This window comes from Solea solea, chromosome 10, assembly GCF_958295425.1.
Source record: "Solea solea chromosome 10, fSolSol10.1, whole genome shotgun sequence".
NCBI lineage: Eukaryota > Metazoa > Chordata > Actinopteri > Pleuronectiformes > Soleidae > Solea > Solea solea.
Genome location: NC_081143.1, coordinates 20,948,154 through 20,974,869, shown reverse-complemented (window position 1 = coordinate 20,974,869; position 26,716 = coordinate 20,948,154). Strand labels below are relative to the sequence as shown.

The following is a 26,716-nucleotide window of genomic DNA, read 5'->3' as shown; positions in this document are numbered from 1 at the left end:
TGTACGTTGTTCTACATTGACAGCAGCACAGAATTTGGAAGGATGATGGGAAGGATGTTGTGGCTGCTGGCCTCTCTGGCCTCTGTGACTTTTCTGGTTGATGGCTCTCCACTGTGAGTAGATTTACTGTACTATCCTAAAGTAAAACAGTGGTTTGAAAGTGCATACTAGTTGACAGTTAAAGAGAAGGAGTTGTGAATGCCGAAACAATTTTAAGAACACAGACGATCAATAAATTCCTGTTTTCTGTCATTTAAATGGAGACGGAAATTAAATCAGTAGTTTTCAGTTCATATTGGAGAGTGTTCCAAGCAAGGGGGCAGCAAAACTGTACACTGTTTTTCCTCGTTCAGTTTGAACATGTGGAACAGTCAGTTCAAATGAAAGATGTCACTGGAAGTGACAAAGTGACAAAACTAGACACTGGCCGTTTCTCAATACCCATACTTGTGCGTACTTGTGAAAACGTCATCAGCCTCAGTCCAAGTGCTGTTCCAATTCTCAAGTAAGCGAACAGCGAGGACGGTTCTTAAACCCGGAAGTGTTCTCGCTCCGCCCATTTTTACCAAGTATGCATCGGAGGTGACTTAAGCGTACTTGGGATGGCCATGTATCCCAGAATACATTTTGGCGGAGCATAGCAGCAGATAATAGAAATCTAAATCTGAAATAAATATTTTTCTGTGTCCCGGAAACAAAGTTTTAACATCATTTGAGGCAAGAAATTAGTCACTTAGAATTTAAACATGTGGTTTGTGCATTAAGATCTGACGTATTTATAGTTTGGCAGCGACGTTTGTCGGAGGTGATCAGCTCCGCCTCTGCGGACGCTCGGCGCTCACTGTGCCCGGCACAGAGCAACGTTTCCTCGGCCTGTCCTGATGAAATGATCCGCTGGCTCAGGCGTCGCTGTCATTAGATGCTCGGTGTGATCCATAGATTTGTTGTTGACGTGTTATTTTGTTTTTAATGGATACGTTTTGACCTGACAGTTTGAAAGTTTGTATATTATTAATGTATTGTAGCGTTTTATCTTAGATGTTGAATCTGCTTCCACGTCCTTTGTTCTGTAATTTTACAGTTGTTGTTTTGTTTTTTATGTATTATTCCATCAACCTGCCCAGGGACTACAGGGGGAAAATAGCAATCTGCTACAACCTAGCACAATGAATATTCTCTATTTTGTGCATCGTCCCTGTCTTGAAAAATAAATTACATTACATTGTGGGGCAAGTTATAGTAGTTTGTGTTACTTTAGTTGGAGAACAAGTTATCTAAAATTCAAAGTTAATGTATGTAAATGACATACATTTTGTCTTACTTTTATTGTGGTAGGTCATCTGTGCAAAAGTGATGCTTTTATTTTGAAAGGCTAAAATACCGGAAGTAGGAAATAAACGAGAGAAACTGTTACCAATTAAGACTGCAAACGGAGTCTCAAGCACTTATGGTGGTTTATTTTCGCAGGGCACAAGGTCTGTATATGTTTTATTTGGTATTATGTGTGTTTAGAGTTGTTTTTAATCTCTGTTAGTACTTCATAGAGTTTCATGTGAATGTTATGGTAGTGTAACCGAGCGTCCTCAGTGGTCGTCAGGGGCTATATATAAACAGAACGTGGACACCACAATAACTGGACGAGAGACGAGAAGTCGAGTTCAGTGTAAGTCACCACAACTCACACTTTTTATTATATGCTAGAACAAGAAAAGAGCGGAAGTCCGCCAACACAACATCCTCACAGAGGGACAGAACAATCTGTTACACTAGTAGCATCACTGCATTATTAATTAATTAGCATCTAGGCTAACGTTAGCTAGTGCAAGGTATACACACATTACTAACGTTTATTGCTAGTTAAATAGCTACGTATAAATGTAAATAGTGTTAAGTGTATTTAATAGGAATTGATCAATATTCAATGAACTGTACACAGTTCGGCAATGTGCTTCTAACAAATGTTCTAATTGTTCTAATTTGTATATAAATTGTCTTGGCCTTATACAGCAATTTGCTAACCGTAGCATTTTAAATAGGCAACTCATATTACCCAACTAGCAAATGATCTGTAATTATCTAATTATTTGTTTGGCAATATTGTGTACTACTTATATTTCAGAAACTATGCCAAAACCCAGAACAAGAAAGGTAGACAGTGCACCCCACAGAAACTGCAAAGTGTTTCTTGTGTGCGTCAAGACTTGTTTGAAAAAAATCCAATAAATGAAAAAAGGAAGACAGCTACTGCCGATTTCTTACAAGTTCTGTTACAGTTTTTGTGAGAAAACGGTTCTTCTTTTTTTGTGAGCTTTAACAAGGGGTGATTTAATGAAGAAGTGTAAATGTTAAAGAAGACTGATGGTTTAATAAATCCAACCATTTTAAGGTTGCCATTTCTATGGTATATACATGTACACATTGTGGTGTTTATTAGTAAGTATCATGTACATGTGGGGTAATAACTTCCTAGTATGTTTCTTTGAACCTAATAGATAATAGCGTTGAACTTCCTATCCTATTAGTATGGGTACTTTACAAATACATATCCACCTAAAGGTTGACCATGTTTATTTGGTAAAAAAAAAGTACTGTATTTGTAGGAAAATATGCATGACTTAATTTTACAATCCTAGTACATGTTCATTACACAGAAAAGTGATATTTTAATACCAGGAAAGAACATGGCACTTTTGAATTTATGAAATTCAACATTTTTAAAGTCAACTATGTATCCTTGGTAAGAAAGTACTCTGTATTTATAGGGTAATATGCACTGCTGTATTTTACAGTCTTAGTACATGTTAATTACACAAAAAGTGATATTTTAGTACTGTAAATAGCAGTAAATGTTATTTAAAGGTAAGTAACTGGAACTCACAATGTATTGTATGCACTTACTAGGGAATAACTTAGTACTAACTGTCCTTTACTATGATACTTTCTTAATATGTGTATTGTATTACCATCTATTTTCCTAGTATGTTTCCATGTTCTTACTTGGTAATAACTTTGTACTTTAATCTTTCTCTCTGGTACTTTGTTAACATGTATATTGAAATACCATCTACTTTTCTAGTATGTTTTCATGTACTCAGTATGTTATAACTTAGTACTTACATCCGTTCCATATGGGTACTTTCTTAGTAAATAGATTGTATTACATCTAGTTTCTTGCTAGTTTTTCATGTACTTACTAAGTAATAAAGTACTACTTACTATCCTTTCTGTATGAGTACTCTCTTAATACATAGATTGTATTACCATGTTTCCATGTTCTTACTAGGTAATAACTTAGTAATTACATAAAGTTACATAAAAGCTATTAACTATGTTTTGTTACCATCTAGTTTCTTAGTAAATACCAAGTAATTAGGCATTTCTTTTCTTCTCTGAAGGAAGGTGATGTCTGCCCCAAACATGTTGCGTGTAGGAACAACAGAGAACATCTTTGTGGAGTGTCAAGACTGTACAGGGGGAGACATACAGGTTCACATCAAGGTGATGAACCATCCAACCAAGCTCACAACGCTGAAGACCACAACTGTGACCCTTAACAGTGGAAATCAATTCCAGGCACTTGGACAAATAAAGGTAAATGAAACACTTCATTAATTTCCAATCATGAGTGTAGATGAGAGATCTAGAGTGTATTGTAACATTATTTTACATATTATTTAACATTTAGATTTAAAAGTAATATTAAAAAACATTTAGGTGTAACATTTAATATTTTGATTTAACTACTTAATATATGTATGAGTGAACAAATATCGGTGGAAAAAGTTAACGTTAAACGGCAAAATGTTTATCATCAACTAGAGCTGCAACTAACGATTATTTTCATAATCGATTAATCTGTCGATTATTTTCTCGATGAATCGATGAATCGTTTGGTCCATAAAATATCAGAAAACCATAAAAAATGTTGATTGGTGTTCGTCAAACCTGGAACTGATGATGTTCTCAAATGTCTTGTTTTGTCCACAAACCAAAATGATTGACTTTTAATGATTAATTTGTTATCCAGAGCAAAGAAATTATATTTAAGAAGCTTAAACAATCAGAAATCTTGTTTTAATCATGAAAAAAGCTTCAAACCGATTAATCGATTATCAAAATAGTTGTCGATTAATTTAGTAATCGATTCATCGATTAATCGTTTCAGCTCTATCATCAACCAATGCCAGAATCCTTGTCATTTCATTTTTCATATATTTTTAGTTGTGACTGGTGTAAATGTTAAATGGTCTGTATTTAAAAAGTGCTTTTCTAGGCTTGATGACCACTCAAAACTGCTTTACACTGCATTTTTGCATTCACCCATTCACAGCCTTATACAGCGCATCTGTGTGCAGGTCTTTTTGTATCACTCATCTTTCAAACCCATTCACACGCTTTTGTAATGTAGACTAGCAGAGCTAGGAATCAAACTCACAACCTTCTTGTTGAAAGAAGACTCGCTATATTTTGAATTTGTTTATTTACACTGTTTATATGTTGTATTTGTTACTTGTTACCATTTTGTTACTGTAAAAAATGAATTTCCCTGGTGTGAGATCCCTAAAGTCTAATCATATACACCTGTCCTGCTCCTCATTACTGATTCCGCTGTACATGCTGCCTTCAGATCCCCGCTGAACAGTTTAGCAGGGATGCCACCGTGAAGCAGTATGTCTACCTACAAGCTCAGTTCCCTGACCGCCTGCTGGAGAAAGTCGTCCTTGTGTCGTTCCGGTCCGGCTACATCTTCATCCAGACTGACAAGAGCCTCTACACCCCCAGCAGTAAAGGTGTGTTCAGTACAACATCAGTGCTAAACAACATACACATCTCTGTGACAGTAGTCCACATATGATAGTACATCCGAACACACTGTATCACAGTGTTGATTTATTCATGACAATTTCTAACAGTCTGCAAGGGAATCAGTCTATTCAGCCTCTTTCTCTTCAGTTCTTTACAGGATCTTTGCAGTGACACCTCGTATGGAGCCCATTGAGAGGGATGAAAACAATCTTAAGGATTCTTCCATTGACATTGAGATTATGGTATTGCATTTAACTACAATGAGAATACAGAATCATTTTACTCTTCAGTTGCATACAACAGTGTGTCAAGCCTCTTGTGACAGTCACTGAACTGATGACAACCAAGGATGATCATTTGTTGCTAAGTCTTGTTTGTGCCACAGTTATACTGCCATACCCATTTATGGGATACTGTCATTTATACATCGAGCACCAATATATCAGAAATGGAAATACTCTTGCAATCTGAATGTATTAATGTCCAGGACTGGATCAGCCATAGCAGACTATTATTGAAAAAAAGAAGTCATGTTTTATGTTGTTTGGTACCAGTCATAAATTATCACAACACTCTGCTTTAACGATGGAACCCCCCTTGAAAAAGTGGATACATTCAAATATCTGGGCCTTTGTATTGACACTACATTAACATTGAAGCCACACATTGATTCCATTGTCAATAGAATAAATCATAACTCAGCATACTTGATTGCTCCATAAATTGTTTAATCTTCAAGTAAGGAAAATAATCTCCACCCAACTACTACTCCCAATAATTGACTATGCCGATACCATATACCAAAACCCATTAGAGAAATACCTTCACTGTTTTGATGTCGCTTTTAACAGTATCTGCAGATTTGTTTTAAGATGTCCGTACAAAACCCATCACTGTATTATGCATCAGACACTTGATTGACTGGCTCTCAACCACAGGCGACGTTTCCACTGGCTCCAGCTTATTTATAAATGTGTCCACTTTAACTACCCCTTGTACTTAAAACAATACCTAGTCCCCTACCGACCACCTTACTCTGTCAGACTTTCACATCAGCTGTTTTTTAAGAAATTGGAAGACGTGCTTTCAAACAATTCAATTCAATTTTATTTGTATAGCGCCAAATCATAACATACATTATCTCAAGGCACTGTACATAGACAACATCAAGGAGAGCAGAGAACCCCAACAGTTCACACAATGAGCAAGCACTAGGCATCAGTGGAGAGAAAAAACTCCCTCTTAACAGGAAGAAATCTCTGACAGAACCAGGCTCAGAGATGTGCGGTCATCTGCCTCGACAGGTTGGGGTGAAAGGAAAAATGGGGGACAGCGGAGAGGTGGGGGACAGAAAGGGGGAGAGAAAGGACAAGAGGGAGATGAGGTAGAGACAGAAGAGAGAGAGAGAGACCAGGAGCAGATACACAACAACTGTATCAAGTTACAAGTTTATACAGTTAATGATATCGACTTTTAAATTATAGCACAATAATAATGGTGACGATATGGGTAGCCTCGAAAACTGGATCTTGATCCCTCAACCTGCGAAATGAGAATACAGAGAGAGAGAGGGAGGGAAGGAAGGAAAGACACAAACTAGGGAGAGAAAGAGACAAGGTTAATGACATATAAAAAACACGAAGCGCCTTTAGATTGGAATAACTTACTGCCATCCATTAGAACTGTCACTTCTTTACATCTGTTCAAGACCTAACTAATGTCCATGTTCCAGACCCCATGCTGTTATTAATTTAACTTTTTTTCTGTCTTGTTCTTTCTCTCCTTCTCTCTCTCTTTATTCATCACTTGATATATATCTTTATTTCTATTTTGTCCTTGTGGTGGGGTTGGGGGCCGATGGGATATGGTGGGTTGTATTGCACTGACTACATCTATGTCTGGGACCCCCTGGAAGACAAGATGATACATCTCAAGGAGTTATCCCCTAGTAAAATTTTAATTTATACTGCACTCATTTGTTAAGAGGTCTGGGTCACTGTTAATGGTTGCACGTTGTTGTGTGTTTTTGGTTTTTTTAGACTCCTGAAGGAATCACTTTACCTGTTGATTCAGTCTCTCCAAAATCAGGGATCCACACTGGCAATTTCCAACTTGGTGAAGTTGTCAGGTTAGTTTTATTTTGTTTTCAAATTTATAAATTTGATCAGAAGATCAAGACCACTCTCATAACATCTCATCATCATAAAATTGTTATAAGATCCAGGGGATAATCAGCATAGCTTCACGTTGACATTGGTAACGGGTCGAAACTATCAGCTGGACACTGATAGCTGTTGCCAAGACACCAGCAGAAACTAGAAACATAAAATAGGCTAGTCTAGCACATTGTCCTGTGAAAACTATCCATTGATCTTTATCATTATATATGTGTGTGTGCAGTCCTGGAGTCTGGAAAGTGGTGGCTAAATTCCACAAGAACCCACAGCAGAGCTACACTGCAGAGTTTGAGGTCAAAGAATACGGTACGTCCCTTTTACTCACGGTGTAAGTATTTATTTACTTTCTGGTGTTGGACACATTAAGTTTATTTATATTTCCAGTGCTGCCGAGTTTTGAGGTGAAGTTGATCCCTGTGAGCTCCTTCTTCTATAAGGACAGTCCAGAGCTCACTGTCAACATCAAAGCTACGTACGTATGTTTTTTATTTTTATTCTTGTGGCTTTCAGAACTGGAATCATTAAGGGCTGAGAAAATAAATGATGTCATTAAGAGGTTGTGTTGCTGTTTTTGACTGGCTGTCATTGAAACTGTTTCTTGTGGGTTCAGGTATCTGTTTGGTGAAGAGGTAACTGGCACAGCATACGTGGTATTTGGGGTTGTGCTTGAAGGTCAGAAGAGGAGCTTTCCAAACGCTCTTCAGAGAGTAGCGGTGAGGACATGCTTGCATTTTTAGTCAGATTGCCAGTTGTCATTGTTTTGTGAGACACAATCAGAGAGAAGAAAACTATTTAGGATTTCCACTTTTACAGTTGCCTGTACTCACCACCAGTTAAATTATTTATGATGATCAGAATAAATCAAAGTTGATGGGGTTTTTTTGTATTTTGTAGCACTTATTTTTTTCTATGTCATATTAGATTGAAAATGGTGCTGGAGTTGCCAAACTGAAGAGGGAACACATCACACAAACCTTCCAGAATATCGACCAGCTTGTGGGGAGTTCCATATTTGTCTCAGTCAGTGTGCTGACAATGAGTGGTAAGAAAAACAGTCTGTGTCACATGATCATGTTTGATTTTAATTTCATTGATGATCAATAACAAAATGTCAAACACCTTCTGTTAAAGTGTTAGTGTGTGTGTTTCTACATCAATTCAACAGGCAGTGAAATGGTGGAGGCAGAGGTGAGAGGCATCCAGATCGTTACATCCCCCTACACCATTCACTTCAAGAGAACGCCCAAATATTTCAAACCAGGAATGTCCTTCGATGTTTCGGTAATGCATTTAATCATAATTTTCAATTATAATATACAATAATATAATTCTAATTACTGAATAATTTAACAAGACATTTCAATATATTCTTATTGTTCGGCTGTTTGTTTCTTTCATGGCAGATTGAAGTTGTGAATCCAGATGAAACTCCAGCTCAAGGTGTTGCTGTGGTGGTGAATCCAGGTGAAGTGAAGGGTTTGACTGCAGCTAATGGCCTTGCAAAGCTTACCGTCAATACAGAGGCAAGAGCATCAGATCTGAGAATCACTGTGAGTTTTTTTCCTTTCCCGTTATACTTTGTTTTTAATGGAATATTTAAAATAAAGTGGCACTGTCACCAAATTCTGTCGCTTCATTTACTTTACACTATTAGGTGATCTGATTTACATAATACTACCTAGATGCACTACCATTTTCAGATTAGATTACACTGCCTCAGACACAGACATGGTATCTTGCATTAGGTGAGTGACAGAAAAAGACCTGCACATAGATGTTCTGTATGAAGGTGTGAGTGAATGGGTGTAAAAGGGTGAATGCAAAACTATAGTGTCAAGCAGTTTTCAGTGACCATTTAACATTTACAGTACACCTGCCCCTCCCCTCCCCCACTGTTATTGGCTGGAGGATATAAACACACTGGCCAAATGTTGCCGCCCAGTACCATCCGGTTAACATTAAATACCAGCAAGAAAACACCATAAACCTCTCGTGGCTCATTAAGAATGATTGCTTTATGATTAAACTTTTGTTGAAAAATGCTGCATACTACCTTTAACTAAAGACATTGTCTAAAAACCGTTCAGTTCTTGTTAGCAGTTCACTATTGATACGACTGTATAGAACAGCACAGATTTGGGACCTTTTGTATTTCTTTACATAACTGTGTTTGTAAACCTGTGTGTCTCTGATTTTAGGCAAAAACCAGTGATCCTCGTATTTTAGCGGAAAGACAAGCATCAGCCACCATGGTAGCTCTTCCATATAAAACTAAAAGCAACAGCTACATCCACATAGGTAAATAAAATCCTGAAATACTGTAACTTCAAATGGTAAAACACATTAATGATGGCAGAGTACCATGAAAATATTTTTATTGTGCAGAACTCATCCCCATATCATCTTTTGCAGATGTGGATTCAGCAGTGCTGCAGTTAGGAGACAATCTGAAGTTCAACCTCATCCTGAACAGGCAGCCAAATCAAGACACTGATATCACATACCTGGTGAGCCACATGCTATGACCTACTGATCGTTCTGTATAAACTTGTGTTTGGGTCCATGCTGATGTTTTAATCTGTGTCCCCAGATCCTGAGCAGAGGTCAGCTGATCCAACATGGCCGTTACAGGACAAAAGGACAAGTACTGATTTCCCTGATCGTTCCCATCATCAAAGACATGCTGCCATCATTCCGCATCATAGCCTACTACCATCCAAATGACAATGAAGTGGTATCAGACTCTGTTTGGTTGGATGTCAAGGACTCCTGCATGGGCTCGGTGAGACACACAATATTAATATAGTGGAGTTAAACTAAGTAAATGAACAAGATACAATATTTCAATGAGATGTAGAAATATAGTCTAAATATAGTCTCCATATATATAAATGTAGTCTGTGTGTGTGCGTGTGCAAATTGCTTGAACAAACACAAAATGTTCTCTTTTTTTTTCAATCAGCTGAAGTTAGAACCATCAAGACCTGGTTCATCCTATGAGCCTCGAAGGATGTTTGGTCTGAAGGTTACTGGAGATCCAGGAGCCACAGTTGGACTGGTGGCAGTTGACAAAGGAGTCTATGTCCTGAATAACAAGCACCGCCTCACCCAGAAAAAGGCATTTTATTTTCATAAATTTTCATCTTTGAATATAATTTGAAAGGTTTGCAACATAAAAAGACACACAAAAAAAACCATTCTAAAACAAACTATATGTTGGCTTAATGTGTTATTGTTTATATTTTTTTTGTCAGTTTTGTGTACAGATAGGTATTAACTTGGACATGGAGAATGAAACTTGTCACTCAGGACCAGCAGTTTGTGGTTTGTGTGTTTGTATGTCTGTGTGAAAATGTCTTCCACTCTGTTCAGGTGTGGGACATTGTGGAGAAATTTGACACAGGCTGCACCCCTGGTGGAGGAAAGGATGGTATGAATGTGTTCTACGATGCTGGGCTGTTGTTTGAGTCCAGCACAGCTTCTGGAACTCCTTATAGACAAGGTGACACGGTTTTACTCTCAGATCTTTTGGTTTCTCCTTTCCTCTCAGGATCAAGAAATCTAACGATAAGGAAAATTGTTTTGGAAAATAATTTGGTGCAGACGTTTTGTGGTCCTCATTTGACTGTCTATTAGCCAATGATATTTCTGATTCCATTTGTGGTGCCCCCTACTGAAATAGAATGATAGGCACTGTTTCTTAAATATAAACTTCTTCTCACCTTTGTGTTGAGGTGACAACACATATCTTGAACTCCTAACAAAGATTATTTGACATTTTTATTTGGGGGAAACAAAAAGCTTTTGTATACAGTTTATACAGTTCAATAAATAAGGCATGCAATGGAATGTGCTTTATTTATATAGCCCTTTACAACAACCCACAGTTGACCAAAGTGCTTTAAACATTACAGACACCCAGCATTAAAAGCAGACCAATTCATGAAACCTAATTCAAAGCATAAAAAATACCAAAATAAAAACACACAGGAATAAAAAGTGAGCAAAAAGAATTAAAAGGAGAAAAAATAATAACTGTCACCAAACTACTGGGTATTAAAAGCCGTCCTGAATAAATATGTTTTAAGTTTAGATTTAAAAAGGTCTAGGCCTGTGATAATGCGAATCTCGGGGGAGTTTATTCCAGAGTCTGGGGGTGGCAACTGAAAAAGCTCGGTCACCCCACTGTTTATAGCTTGACCTGGGCATGTCAAGCAGGAGCTGGTTGGATGAACGTAAATCTCTGCCATGGTAGCGAACAGTTTCTGTTTAGTAGGCAATTTAGGGCTTCAAAAACAAACATTAAAAGTTTAAAATCAATTCTAAAACGCACAGGTAGCCAGTGGAGAGAATTAAGTATTGGAAATAGAATAGGAGCAAGAATGGAACCCAAAAGGACAGGGGAGCACTTGATGAAGACAGGTTGCCAATCATAACAGAAAAACTTTTAGACCGGTAAGACTCAAACCACTTGAGTGCAGTACCACAAATACCAAACGTAATTTTTCAAGCATGACAAGAGCACAGCATGGTCCAATGTGTCATAGGCATGACATTCAAGATTTTCTATTTTTATCTGTATCTTGCAAAAGACAAGTGTAGTCTAACATGTTCAATGTTTTCTTGCATTTCCAGAACTAAACTGTCCAGCCCCCAGCAGCAGGAGGAGAAGACAAACCACTATTATGGACGTCACAACCAGCTTAAGTAAGAACCACAGCTCTTAATCACCAGTGATTCAATGTTCAGTCACATTAGGTATTTTATTGTCTGTAGTTGGGCATCTTGACTGACTTATTTTTTTCCTAATTCAAAGGATAAACTTATCATTGTGGGTAGAAAGAAATTCTTCGTCACCATTTGTCCTATAACCTCTGTTTCTCTCCTCCACAACTGTCTTGCTTTCCAGTAAGTCGGTATGAAACGGATCTTCAACGTGAGTGTTGTCTTGATGGCATGAGTGAAACCAAGCTTTCATACACCTGTGAGATGCGCAGTGAGTACATCACTGATGGTGCAGAATGTGTTCAGGCCTTCGTGCACTGTTGCAATGAGATGACTCACCAGCGAGCTGAGAAGAAAGTGGACCAACTCCTACTGGCTCGCAGTAAGAGATGGGCGACAAGGAAGGGGTTGGATATCCATGATTGAAACAAAACAAATATTAAACCTTTTTGATGTCTCTCTAGGTGAGGTTGAAGACGACAGTTACATGGACAGCAATGAGATAGTGTCTCGTACTAATTTCCCTGAAAGTTGGCTGTGGACAGACATCAATCTGCCCTCTTGCAACACACCTAACTGGTGAGGCAACACACACACAGACATACACACAGATATCCACACTCATGACACCACTAAAATCCTAACAATTGTCTTTGTTTCAGTGCATTTGAGAAAAATGTTCCTTTACCAGACTCAATCACAACATGGCAGTTCACTGGTATTAGTCTGTCAAGAACCCATGGTGAGCACTCAGTGAATATCTGTTGTTTTTCTTGTATCCATAGACTGTATATCAAAATGGACATAGTCTAGAGATTTGTGATTCTACTACCGCCGTGACAATTTTTACAAATGGATCATTCTTCAGCTACAACCAGGAACCTATTGGTCATACCAGCTGTAATATGTGACATGCCTTTTCATCAATTTTACTCTCAGTGGGAACATAATCTAAATGTCTATTGACAACGTATTCTATTGCAAAAGACCTGAAAGTAGCCAGGAGACCATTAATCCCTGTTTACTGATGTGGCATAGTGATGGATGGTGAAAGGAAATGGAGAACGCCACCTCAGGGAATTTCACCCACAAGGAAATAACTTTAGCCCACGTTAGGGCTCACCCCAGACTAAGGACACATATCCAAAAGCACTAGAGAGGAGACGTGATTCCAAAAATAAATATTTTTTTCATAAAAATATTACATTGTGTCACTGTACCCACACACTCGTACTACTCTACAAGCCCACAAACAAACAAGACGCCTGGGCTACGGCTGGGGGCTCCTCATGTTTACCACAAAACATCCGAATGACACCCAAGTGCAGTTGAGGGACCAATGATGGGACACCACCACTAGGGGACCAGCCGCTATCTGCCCCACAGCACCTGCCCTGCAAAGAGACGCAGAGATTGTCAGTATAGTCAACTGGAGAGCGGCTCAAAACCACAAACATACAAACCACCCAAACCCACTACTAGAAAATAGAATAAATAAATAAAATAAAAAAAATATATATATGTATGAATATGTGTATATATATATATATATATATATATATGTGTGTGTGTGTGTGTGTGTGTATATATATATATATATATACACATTATATGTATATATATATATACACACACACATATATATGTGTGTATATATATGTGTGTGTGTCTATATGTATATATATATATATATATAACATTCACAACACAATCTAAATCATTCAAAAAGGCAATCTAAAGAACAAAACAAAAGAACATGCATCGGTGCAAATCAAACAACTAAGTCAAAGATACAAGCACACGACACACAAACAACCAAAACAAAAAAGCAAACTAGCAAACAGAAACAATAACCATAACTATAATTCCAACCACCACATAAGGTTGTAGTAGTAGCAGTAGTAGTAGTAGTAGTAGTAGTAGTAGTAAAACAATAAAAGAGGGAGACCGAAAAGTAGTCGGCAACAGCTTGGAGGATTTAGACCTGCCAAGTGAACAGAGAGCAAAACCACTCAAATTACAAAGCTTTGTGTAGAAATCTGAAAAGGAACCAGGATCGGCCTGCATATACATACCAAAGAGCAGCGGCGCAGTTTTCCCAACCCGTGAGGAGAGAGGGAGAGCCCACAGCTCGAATGCTGTCCACAGAAACTGGAGACGAAAAAGCCACTCAGTAACCGGCCCAACAAGAGCTAACAGCAGCTTAAACATAATATTTTATGGTAGGTGGGAGGTATGGGAGGTAACCTTACCTCCCAACACCAGTGTGCCCACCCACAGTGCAGGAAGCACACTTCAGCGCCGCAAGGGGAGGAGCACCTAAAGCACAGCTGACTCTTGGAAGCAAGTGTAACACCACCACCACCAAACAACAACCACAGAAGCTCCAAACCGCAATCACAACATGAGACTGATTCAGGAAGGAGGGGAAGTGCACATCAGCAGTCTCCTGCCCATAAAGGTGTCAGTCATTACGCGCTGATGACTGATTGAATTCTTTCTGGTGATAATTTAGTGTACCTGCAAAGAATGCAAGTCACGTGCCAACTTGCCACACTGACATCATAAATCAATAAGTGAGGTGTAGGCTAATTTCCCATAGACTTCCATTTAGGTTTAGTTCTTTTTTCAGCTACAGTAGTGGAGTTGCCCCTGTTGGCTTTCTGCTACTTCCATCTTACTTCGTAGACTTTTATATACAATCTATGGTTGTACCTGACTATTGTGAAATTTCTCCCACCGCTTAATTCTCCTCCTTTTCTTGAAGGAATCTGTGTCAGTGAGCCATTAGAAGTGATTGTCCGGAAAGACTTCTTCATTGACCTTAGACTGCCCTACTCTGCTGTCCGTGGAGAGCAGCTTGAAATTAAGGCAATCCTCCACAACTACAGCCCTGATCTTCACACTGTAAGTCTGTTTCAGGCCACAGTCAATGAGACCACAATATTTTTCTCAGGCGTTTTGAATGATGGTTCTTCCCTATAGCCTCTAATAACAATTTAAAGCAATGCATTCATTATGAAAACTGTATCTAGTAAATATAAATGCCTGTAATAGTCAAAGCACTGTCAAATAAGCTTGCATAATGTCATATGGAGTTCCGTATCAGTTCCATATGACTCTCTGTGCTTTTCAGTAGTGATAGTAATTTTTAGATCTTGCGTTGCGACATTACTGCATTGCACAAAGTAAGTGATTTGTTTTATATCAAGACACATGGAGGCAACTGCAACATTGCATTAATAAAGTGAGACGGCTCCAACAGGTGTTAATATGACTGTAAACACAAAGAAGTGACCATAAAAAGTTTCAGATGTGAATTATTTTGAATTATCATAAAAATGAAGGACACAGCATATATAATGCTACTGTTTACAAAGAACAACCAACTGCAGATTAATAACAACTGTAACAACAAAAAACTTACGTTACACACTGCAGCTTTAAGGTAGCTGTGGATTATTGTCCCTTTTTATTGATATTTCCTTTATTGATGAGGACTAATGGAACATCAAACAGTAAAGGAAATATCTGTACATGTGAACAATTTTAATTTGCAGCTGATTCACTATGTGGTGTCTTGTCATCTGAGATCATATGCTCGTAACCTTATTCTCCTCTCTCCACCTCTCTCCCAAGGTGCGAGTGGATCTGACTGAGACGGAGGATGTGTGCAGTGCAGCATCTAAACGTATAAGATATCGCCAGGATGTCAGAGTCGGGCCCCAGACCACACGATCAGTATTCTTCATCATTATACCGATGAAGGACGGACAATTCGACATTGAGGTCAAAGCAGCCGTGAAGGACTCGTCACTCAGTGATGGAGTCATAAAGAAACTGCGGGTGGTGGTAAGAGAAACTGATGCCCTATTCAAACGACAACAGTGTGTTCAAACGTTCTTTAACATTAGATGACATCAGACCAACTTCAACAGATATGTTGAGTCTGTACACATGTGTAAGAGTCAAGGTCATATTCAATATCTCTTCATACAATAGCACAATAATTTGTTTGTTAATGTTCTCAAGAAGGAGCCACACATAAGGGGTTAGTGCTGTTGCCTTGCAGTAAAAAGGCCTGGGTTTGTGACCCACTCGGAACAAGGGCCTTTCTGCATGCAGTTTGCATGTTGTCCCTGTGTGCACGTGGGCAATGTTGAGGACACATTGACGGAAGTTGCTGCTTCACTGCCCCCCGTGATGTAGTTTCAAGGGTCACGTCAAACAGGCATAACTCAGGCCACAAGACCCAGCATTTTTCTGATGGTTCTGAGGTTCTGGACGCTGTGGGGTGGCTCTGCGTCCTGCTCCTCCTCCGTCTCATCAAAGACAGCACTGGGCACTGCCTCTGTGCGTTGCTAGATTTGCTTCCTCCTTATGCAGCCCATCTTGGTCTTGTGGATCCTCAGACCTCTCAAGTTCTTGCAGGTCTTGCCATAAAAACAGGTTGCTCTCATTGTCAATAGTCCATTGCGTATGTCGTTTGCAGGGAAGTCTGTACGTCTGGGGTGCTCATCATCTTTCCTTGGGGCTTTCTGTAGCTTAGTGTTGACACTCCCTAACGGGAGCTGTAGCTTGGGGTACTGACCTCACTGATGCTCACTTCCCCGGGTGTCGTCTCTCTGTGCTGTCCACTGTCTCTCCAGTTGTCACTACCATGTTTCAGCAGTCGTCGTCCAGCTTTCCTGGAAGTCATTGGCCAGGCCAGTCTGTATCTAGTTCATGGAAACACCTAGAAAGTGCAGCTTGGACACATCATCACTGATGATCCCAGGGTCACAGGGTTTTTCGGGTCTCAGATCATCGGACACCCTCACCTTGCTTGTGTCCAAGCAGCGTGCTACTCCATGCTTCACCCCTTTTTCTGCTGCTTCACTGATGTTTCTGGTGGCTTTCCTCTCTGGCAACCCTCTTATGCCAAGGAGTCTTAGCACTCGTGCAGAGATTGCCCTAGAAACCCCCTGCAGCACACCTTGATCGGCTCACACCAGGCCCTCCAACTGTTGGCTCTGCAGGCCTCTACTAGCTCAAGATATTTGGTCCTCTTGCGTTCATGGGCCTCCTCTATCCGGTCTTCCCAGTGGACTGTAAGTTCCAACAGCACCACCTGCTTTGAACTCTCTGATGTTAAAGGGGACATATTATACCCTATTTCGCCAACCCTGCCAAACCCGCCCCTTTCACAACGCTCGGTTTTGTGCGTGGTCCCTTTACATGCAAATGAGACACAGGCAAACACACTGATTCTGATTTGTCCTTTTTATTGCGCTCACTCAGCTCCTGTTCCCTTCGCTCCATTCCTCTCCCCCTCCTTCCACTAGTTCTCTGACAATATCAACATGGCAGCATGCACGGAAAACAGCGAGAGTGCCGTCACAGGAAGAGACCTCCGTCACAAGGATCAAGCCAAACAGTGCCGAACTGTAAATCAGTTAAAAGGACTTTGGGACAGCACCGCTGATCGCCACCGCTGATCGCCACTGCTGGCTGTGTTCAGCTTGATCCTTGTGTCGGAGGTCTCTGGAGCACAGACTCAGTCTGATACAGTCACATACAGCGGTAGTTTATGCAGCTCGCCGCTGCCGATCAGCAAGTCTTTTTAACTGATTTACAGTTCGGCACCGTTCGGCTTGATCCTTGTGTCGGACGTCTCTTCCCGTGACGGCACTCTCTGTGAAAATCGCCACCGCTGATCGCCATAAACTGCCGCTGTATGTGACTGTATCAGACTGAGTCTGTGCTCCGGTCATGGAGGACGTACTGAACAAATATTTTGAATTAGGATGTGTCAGAATGGTCAGTTATGAGCTCCATTTGACCTTTTCTTAAAAATGTGTGTGTTTGTACGTCGGTTAAATACGGTCGCTGACTAAATACGGCGACCGCTGGCAGCAGTCGGATGCGAAGTGGTGCAAAGTGGTGCGAACACACGAACACACGTTTGCTGACTTTATCCGGCACATTAGCTTCATATATAAAATCCTCTGAGGCTGGAAGTTTGTGTAAAACACTGTGCTCCACTGTGCAGCCATGAACAGCACACTTGTCCCTCCGCGTCGTCCCTCCGCATAATACCGCTCTTCCTCCCTCGCACTCTCGCAGGGACAAGGTGGAGCTAAGGTGTAGCTAAGGTGGAGCTCTCGAAGTAAACTTACTGGTGGGGTGGTAACATTTGTGGTGAAATGCGCATGCTGCCGTCATAAGCGCAGGGAATTCAACATCACGTTTTATCGCCTATACTTACACTAAGGGGGACCACGAAAAAAGGAGTATTCTTTTTCCACACTTTGGTGACTGTTAGGGCCTCCATAGTCCCAAATATAAGTATTAAAATGATTAAAAAGTTGATTTTGCATAATATGTCCCCTTTAAGACCAAATCTGGCCTGAGAGATGTCCTTGTGTTGTGCTCGGAAAAATGAAGCTGCTTCTGGAGGTCCACTTTAAGCTGCCAGTCGCGAGGGAAGGCTAGCAGTCCAGTTGGGACATTGTGCTCCATATGCGTTTTTCCACTGCGATGTTGTGTCTTGCCGGGGGCTGATGTTTACTATGCTGGATCACTGCACGGCTGCATGAAACTGCTGTGACTTTGTTTTACACTCGACACACAAACTAGTGACGAGTGACTTGTAAAGCAGTTGTTTTCAGTGTACTGAATCATTAGAATCAGTTAATTAAAAAGATTTGTTCAGCACTTCCTCCATGACCGGAGCACAGACTCCATCTGACACTCGCTTGGAACCTCGCCAGAGCAGGTACTAAAAAAGGTACCAGGGACTATCGCTAATGGAAAAGCAAAATAACCGTGCCGAGGCGAGGCATGCCGCACTAGTGAAAAAGGGGCTTATGACATGTTTTTTTAAATGTCTGATGACACATTATGGTCATTTTGTCTTAATTTAATCAATAATTTCCTTACGTATAGCACCTTTATAGAAATGAGACACATTTCGTTTTGCTATAGACCAACATATCCAGAAAAGATTAAATTTAAATGATTATAATGTTTGTGTTGTTGTTTTTCCAGCCTGAAGGTGTACTAATTAAGTCTCCACAGACTATAATTCTAGACCCCTCACACAAAGGTGCTGGTGAGTTCAGACATTGAATGCCTCCACTTTATAATCATTCTGTGTTGTGATTGACTTAAAATGACTCCCCCCACCCCCCAAACGTGCCTGTTTCTTCCTCCAGGAGGTAAACAAGAAGAAATCCTCAATAGTGAAATTCCAAAGAAAGACTGGGTTCCTAACACACCTACAAGCACACAGATCTCTGTGACAGGTGGGATATCACATTCTGAATTTTATACGTTAGACAGACTTACACGGTCAAATCAATGTGCTTTGTTTTTTAATACAGTATTGATCTAATCAGGAGATGACATTGTATTTTTTTTTGCTTGTGTCTTCATGTTGATTGATAGTGTTTTGATTTGTCTGGTTATGCATGTGCAGGGAGTGAAGTTGGTCCATTGGTGGAGAACGTGATTAGTGGGAAATCATTGGGTTCATTGATCAGGCAGCCAAGCGGCTGTGGAGAGCAGAACCTGGCCCGCATGAGTCTACCTGTCATCGCAACCGTCTTTTTGGACAGAACTAACCAGTGGGAAACGGTGGGCTTTCAGAAACGAAATGAAGCCCTCCAGCATATCAAGACCGGTGAGATCACAAAGAATATGTTTATTTTATTCCTCTCTCAGAGCTACAATGATGACACTGACACTAATTGAATTTGACAAAGAGACACATACTCAATAATTTTCTGCCTTTTTTAATAAACAAAATTACCATCAGACAAATATACTCTTATCAGAAATCAAAACTTTCAGGGCTCCTTCTATCAAAGAGTCAGCTGAACAGGACTCCTCAAACTGACATGCATGTATGACGCACTGACTGACTTTTTTGTTTGCATCCAGGCTACAAAAATGAGATCGCCTTCAAAAATCAAGATGGGTCTTTTTCAGTGTATCGGGGGCAGCAACATAGCATCATGTGAGGCATCCAAACATAAATGAGCTCATACTGTATGTAAATGTTTCCACATCCTCATCTATCTCTGATTGTGTGAGGATGGATGTATTTTTCATGTGTTTAATGTAACTCAACAGTCATCCGCTCTCATCTCTCTCAAAGGCTCACAGCTTATGTTGTCAAGGTGTTTGCCATGTCCTCCAACCTGGTGGAAATGCAGAGGAATGTGATCTGTGGTGCTGTGAAGTTTCTGATTCTCAATGCACAGCGACCTGATGGCATGTTCAGAGAAACCGGGAGGGTGATCCACGGAGCGATACGTGTGCGTGAACTCATTCCAGTAACATCATAAATGACAAAATAAATAAGTCACTCTCACAAATTTTAATTAAAACATTTTCTGTGTGCAGTATGGTGCAGATTCAGATGCCTCCATAACGGCATACTGCCTGATCGCCATGCAAGAGTCACGCCAGCTATGTGCTGACAGAGTTAGTGTGAGTACCTGACCTGCATGCATCGTATTACACCACTATTATTACACATACTCACTCCACATAAGTGATGGACCAAACAGAGTTCTGTGAGGCACTGATTATTAGTTTTTCACATCACTTAAACATGATTGACTGTCCTGCTGTTTAATTTTCTGGTAGTTAAGTTTTGATTAGGCAAATGAATTAGAAAATGGTCAGTCGTGTGTTTTGGAACATTTATGGTGGAGATATTTATATTTTTTTTGGTTATTTTTTTGTATTAACTGTAGGTGTATTGAGAATTAGTATTGTTTATTACGGTACCTGATTTTGTTTGCATCATAATCAGTTTTGATTATCACTATTTAAGTATTAGTACTTGTGCAGTACCCGTTCAATATGTGCCTGTTTTTTTGTGTATATGTAACCGGTGTAGTTTTGCAGTCTGTGTTGTGAAGAATTCGCCATACGATGAATATCTTTTGGAGGTAGTCTCCGTTTATTTCTGACACAAGGCAAGTAAAAGAAACTCCCATCAGCATGTGAAACACAGGGAAGAATGCCCTCTCTCCCACAGTATGCAGCAGCAGAAGGTCCCCGGCAATTATTAAATTAAAAGAAAACATATAGCGACATATCTGACACGAAGCAAGTACAGTAGGTGAGGGCCAGACACACCCTTAAATACCAGGTGGGCACCCCAAAAGTGAACGTGAGGGACAGAAAATCACAAAGGTTCCACGTGGCAACTTAACCTCCTGTGTCAGGATAAAATATGAACATAAAAACATAACGTGCATTTTGTGTCATTATAACTTAAAAAGGCAAAATAAAATAAATATCAGGTGTTTAATGAATTGCAGTACCTTACAAATATGCTGTAGTAACTGACCCTGTTACATATATTTGTGGTTGAGATCAACAGAAAGTTTATGTCATTTATGGTACTCATTACTCGCTTTTGAGTCACACAGAAGATATGTTACAATATTCAGGTTTATAAATGGATTACTGTTGTCTCATCCTCTTATGTTTGCACTGGATACATGGTGTTTATCTGTTCTCCTGTCACACTCAGTCCTCCCATCACTTTTCTCTTTACTGATGTCCAGACTCTGTCTGAAAAAATTGACAAAGCCGTGGACTACCTGAAGAGACGTTTGCCCAACCTCACCAACCCATATGCTGTAGCCATGTCATCATACGCCCTGGCCAACCAAAACCAACTGAACAGAGAGATCCTCTTCAATTTTGCTTCCCCAGGTGCAAGAATAATTGTTACCATTGAATTAGTCTGACACACTTATATAGTGACACATTACTGTGAGGATTGTAGACAAAGATATAAATATTTTAGGTTTCTGTCCTACTCGCTGCAATGGGAATTCATTTGATTTTTATTTCATTTTATTTTTGAAAAAGCATCTTTATACTATAACCTGTTTGTTTGATTTTTTTGTACTGTCATAATATCTGAATTGGTCTTTAAAATCCTTCATCAGTTGAGCTCTCATGTCTGCAGGTCTGAATGTAAAAGGTCAGCCTGTAATAAAAGAAGTTATTTGCCTCTGTTTTTCAGAGTTGTCCCACTGGAATGTTCCTGAAGGACGTGTTTATACATTAGAGGCCACAGCTTATGCTCTTCTTGCTCTGGTCAAGGCCAAGGTGAGTCTCTGCGAGTTCACTGTGCGTCCAGAAGAATCTATGTTTCAATATTTTTCACCTTCCATGTGTTTGCATTAATGACTTTATGAGCATCAAAAGCTTTATTTCCAAACTTTCTCACTGATCTTTAATTCAAGCTCCACCTCTCATTTTTGTTTAACATGTGCTTTCTTGATTCGCTCTGGACAATACTTTATATAAATGAAACATTATTCTCTTTGGATGCAACCCACCTTGAATCTTTATCATGAGTTGCTCAGGAGAGTGGGCTGTTCAATACAGATTTAAATATCACAATGATGTTTTGGTTAATTTACTACTGCAGACCTTTATATGGTGTGCTTCAAACCTTTTTTCACCTTCTGTTAATAAAGGCCTTTGAAGATGCTAGACCTATTGTGAGATGGTTCAACAAACAGCAGACGTATGGTGGATACTATGGCTCAACTCAGGTAACAGGACATCCCAACTTGACCTCTTTATTTTTTTACAAAACTTGCAGGTCAATGGACGTTTTATTACTGTTGTTTTTCTGTCCAGGCTACGATGATAGTGTACCAGGCTTTAGCAGAATACTGTGCAAATGCAAAAGAACCAGAGTATGATCTGAACGTGGACATCCATTTGCCTGGCAGGGCCAAGCCAGAGAAGATCAACTTCAACAGGAACAACCACTACATGACCAGAACATCAAAAGTTAGCGTGCACGCTCTGTCACACACTCTGTCAGTGGCTGTCATCAATCCTGTTTTTCTGATCATCTGGTTTCTTTTGTTATGATTTTTATCCTCATAGATCAATGATATAAACCAGGATGTTAAAGTGACTGCGACAGGAACTGGAAAAGCAACACTGAAAGTAAATAAAGCATGTTTCTGTTTTTCAATCATTTATGAATACTAAACCCATGCATTATAAAAATGCACTTTGTTCCTGTGTTAACAGATGGTGTCACTGTATTACGCTCTGCCGAAGGAAAAAGAGAGTGACTGTCAGAAGTTTAACTTGTCAGTGGAGCTTATTCCAGGTCATTTTATGCCCTCTGCTATTTGAAAATGATTCTGTGCCATGACAAAAGATTACATGTTCATGTAGTATTTTGCTTTTCCAGAGAAAATGGATGAGGATGAGGCGATATACAAACTGAGAATAGAAGTCTTGTAAGTACGGCTAAGAAAAGATGCTGGTTTAAAAGGTCCAGTGTGAAACTTTTACGAGGGCTTATAGCCAGAAGTTGAATATGCTATCCATAAGTATATTTGTATCATCACTTTAAAATAAAAATAAATTTTTTGTATCCTTGGAATACACCTTTTATATGTACTTAAGGCAAAGGCCTTTCTTTACAGAGTCCACCATCTTATGCAACTATGTTTCAACAACAGCCTGAATTGACTTCAGTTTCACATTTTGGAATGGGAGCTCAGTCCCCCACATAAAGCCAAAATATAACCATTGAAATGTCATTAATTCTTACACACTGGACCTTTATTACAGGACATTTTCTCACCAGCCCTGGTTGCTTTGTTACTTCATGTCTTTCTCACTACGATTGTGTATTTTTTAATGGAATGTGTCCATTTATTGCACAGATATAAGAACAAGGATCACGATGCAACTATGTCAATCTTGGATATTGGCTTACTAACTGGCTTCACTGTCAACAAAAATGACCTGGACTTGGTAAGATTTTTACACACACACACACACACACACGTAGTGGTTAGCACTCTCGCCTTGCAGCGAGAAGACCCGGGTTCGAGCCCCGGTTGAAACAAGGGCCTTTCTGCATGGAGTTTGCATGTTCTCCCCGTGTGTGCGTGGGTTCTCTGGCTTCCTCCCACAGTCCAAAAACATGCAATGTGGGGATTAGGTAAATTGGACACTCTAAATTGACCATAGGAGTGAGTGTGAGAGTGAATGGTTGTTTGTCTCTATCTGTGTGTGGCCCTGCGATGGACTGGCGAACTGTCCAGGGTGTACCCCGCCTATCGCCCGATGTAGCTGAGATTGGCACAGCACCCCCCGTGACCCTCTAGCAGAGGATAAAGCGGTAGATGATGACTGACTGACTGACACACAAACACACACACACACACAATGGTGACTCTATATGCTTGTGTCTAGTTGGCCAAAGGACGCGCCCGTACCATTGCAAAATATGAGATGGACACAGTTCTGTCAGAGAGAGGTTCATTGATCATCTACCTGGACAAGGTAAGACATTAGACAATAGGAGTAGAGAAACACAATCAATACATTGTGGAAAAAAATGTCCCCTCCTACAGAATGGCAACATTTCTTTTTGCTTAATGAACAGAAATAGCGAAAAGAAGCAGTTGCTATTTCACCTCAAAAAGTAGTGGAAGTTATTTTTATCAGTTTGTTTTGCAATCCAGGGTTTTTAAAAGTGTTCATTTGAAGTGTCCTGTTTTGAGAATCTGTCATTATTTTATTATTTTATTGATTAGTAAACACTGAATAGTTAAAGCTAAGAAACACTTCATTGTCTATGGCTTCATTGTAATTATTTTTAAAAAAACATTTAGGTTTAAGGAGGAAAATAAGGTCACATTTATTGATACTAGTGATTTGTGGAATCACAATAAATCAGATTGGCAACTTAAATTGAATCAGCACCCGAGTATTGTGATAAATATCAAACTGTGATAAAAGCATATTGTCCCAGACCTCTCAGACAACCTCACTTCTCATCTTTGCTTTACATTTCTCCACAGGTTTCTCACACACGATCAGAGGAGATCACTTTTAGGATCCACCAGACTCTGAAAGTGGGCGTCATGCAACCAGCGGCTGTATCTCTCTATGAATATTATGACCGTAAGCCTTAAAGACACTTGGATAGAACTGGATAGAGAGTACATAGACAGATTAGCAGTGTTAACAGTGTTGGATTTAATACACATTTCATCAATGGGTGTCTTTATCATTGCAGAAACACAATGTGTGAAATTCTACCATCCAGAGAGGAAAGCTGGGCAGCTGCTTAGGCTCTGTAGAAATGAAGCATGCACATGTGCTGAAGGTAAACACTATAGTGTCTCTCTGAAGATGCAGCTGAAAGTACTAAAGGAACTCAAAATAACTACAAATATTATGCTTAATTAAAGAACTGATCATTTGTCATTCTGCTGTTTACAACATCACCTCTTCATCCTCTAAATACTTACCCTCAGTAACACTAGACGTCGTCATGATCTCCACTTCCACTGTCACACTGATGATGTCCAGATCTACATTCTTACCAAATCAGTCACCTCTGCCACCCACACAAGAAACAACTGCCTCACTGAAATAAAATATGGATGCAGTCACACTTCTATTAACTTCTACTAGCTGCAATAAATCTGAAATAATTATCATTGGCTGTAAATTCCTCACCTGTTCCACAAAATGTATTATTATTGTTCATATCATTAACATCAGTAGTTTAGTATTGCACCTCTATAAATCTGGTTACCTCAAAACCAATTCATGATAAAAAATATAGATATGGTTGAGGAATGTGTCTCACCGTTAATTTAGGATCAGAGCTGCAGTTTCCCACAACCTGCACTACACTGGTTACAATGGTAAGTGGTCTGTATTTCCAGCACCTTCCTAATCTCGATGACCTTTATATTACAGTTTTGCCATTCACACAATCATACAGTGCATCCACAGTATATGCAGCATTTGTTACTGGTCCAGAGACACATTAGCATGTAGACTTACTGTTATTGTTTGTATCTTTACTGTGCGTCTGCTGTTTATTTCCAGAGAACTGCAGCATGCAGAAGAAGGGTAAAATCAGCAATGATTTACGCACAGCTAAACCCTGTGAGAGTACACCTACCAGCAAAATTGATTTTGGTAAGACTCAGTGTGAATGATCTGCATTATTTTTAACTGTAAATGACCAGGATGTTTGTATAAGAAGAGGTTCATAAATAAGAAAATCATCTGCCCCTTAATTTGTCCTCAGTTTACAAAGTGAGAGTGGAAGAATTCACAGATGGTTTGTCCACTGATATTTACACAATGCGGATAATGGAAGTGATCAAAGAAGGTGGGTGTGAACTGCCTAAAATGTATCACATTATACATGAAGGTTTTAAATCCCCTCATCTTATTCTTGTCTACAAAGTAAAGCCATTTTCATAAAATGTCCAAATTTTCCTTTTGATTCCCCTTGGGGGAGAAAATGGTAAAATAACAATCATGTTTTACACTAATGCTTAAGATGTGTGTTTAATCCAGAATTCTCTTCTTTCACTTCGTGGTGTATTTTAAAAATCAGGAAATTATGATGTTGGTCCCCTGGGTAAAGTACGTGCATTCCTCAGTTACCCTCACTGCAGGGAGGCTTTAGAGCTGGGTGAAGGGAAAATGTATCTCATCATGGGTACATCAAAGGATATTCACAAGGACCAATCGTAAGTGTTTGCGTGATCAAATGTGTTCTTTATACTCCTGTTCTATCAATGAGTGTCATACTAAACAAACTGTGGTGGTTAGAGCTTATGTCAGCCGGCAACATTATCATGCTGCATGCCGGAAGTGATTTGCTTTATGTCAAGACAGCATGTGAGTTCATGATACTTCTTCTCTCCCCACAGGTATCAGTATGTGCTCGGTGAGAGAACCTGGATCGAGTACTGGCCCACAGACGCAGAGTGTCAAAAGGCTGAACACAGGCCAACATGTTTGGGCTTGGAGGAGATGGTCACGCAGTACACTCTCTTTGGATGTCCACTGTAGTACAACACCAAAAAATCCACTGTCTTTGTTTCTATTTAATTTTTACATATGTTATGCAAAACTTTAACCGTTATAAAATGTAACAGATCAAAAGGTTACTCTGTGTGGAATAAACTGTAAAGTCTTCA

The 26,716-nt window shown here is 39.7% G+C and overlaps 1 protein-coding gene and 1 long non-coding RNA gene across 3 annotated transcripts; one reads left to right on the top strand and one right to left on the bottom strand.

Moving 5' to 3' along the window:
- LOC131466801 (complement C3-like) lies at nucleotides 1-26,716 on the top strand. Of its 2 annotated transcripts, none has more exons than XM_058640253.1 (43): nucleotides 1-113; nucleotides 3,396-3,591; nucleotides 4,628-4,790; nucleotides 4,954-5,048; nucleotides 6,846-6,934; nucleotides 7,207-7,289; nucleotides 7,368-7,455; nucleotides 7,594-7,696; nucleotides 7,905-8,025; nucleotides 8,149-8,264; nucleotides 8,387-8,533; nucleotides 9,182-9,281; nucleotides 9,396-9,490; nucleotides 9,574-9,765; nucleotides 9,946-10,101; nucleotides 10,356-10,485; nucleotides 11,619-11,690; nucleotides 11,893-12,090; nucleotides 12,173-12,287; nucleotides 12,371-12,450; nucleotides 14,476-14,615; nucleotides 15,348-15,560; nucleotides 18,738-18,795; nucleotides 18,905-18,994; nucleotides 19,168-19,371; nucleotides 19,632-19,707; nucleotides 19,849-20,008; nucleotides 20,097-20,183; nucleotides 21,275-21,425; nucleotides 21,742-21,827; nucleotides 22,202-22,279; nucleotides 22,368-22,523; nucleotides 22,623-22,685; nucleotides 22,773-22,854; nucleotides 22,939-22,987; nucleotides 23,420-23,510; nucleotides 23,955-24,044; nucleotides 24,566-24,668; nucleotides 24,784-24,873; nucleotides 25,608-25,700; nucleotides 25,813-25,896; nucleotides 26,128-26,263; nucleotides 26,447-26,716. In XM_058640253.1, exons 1-43 carry the CDS (start codon nucleotides 43-45, stop codon nucleotides 26,586-26,588), a joined length of 4,932 nt encoding a protein of 1,643 aa, XP_058496236.1. In that variant the 5' UTR covers nucleotides 1-42; the 3' UTR covers nucleotides 26,589-26,716. The 2 variants fall into 2 exon arrangements, with proteins under 2 accessions (XP_058496236.1, XP_058496235.1); XM_058640252.1 differs by having other exon boundaries at nucleotides 18,738-18,801.
- LOC131466802 (uncharacterized) lies at nucleotides 12,951-14,235 on the bottom strand. Its single transcript, XR_009241452.1, has 3 exons — nucleotides 13,784-14,235; nucleotides 13,657-13,692; nucleotides 12,951-13,102 (listed from the first exon to the last, which is right to left on the bottom strand). It is a non-coding gene; the product is annotated as an uncharacterized LOC131466802 (long non-coding RNA).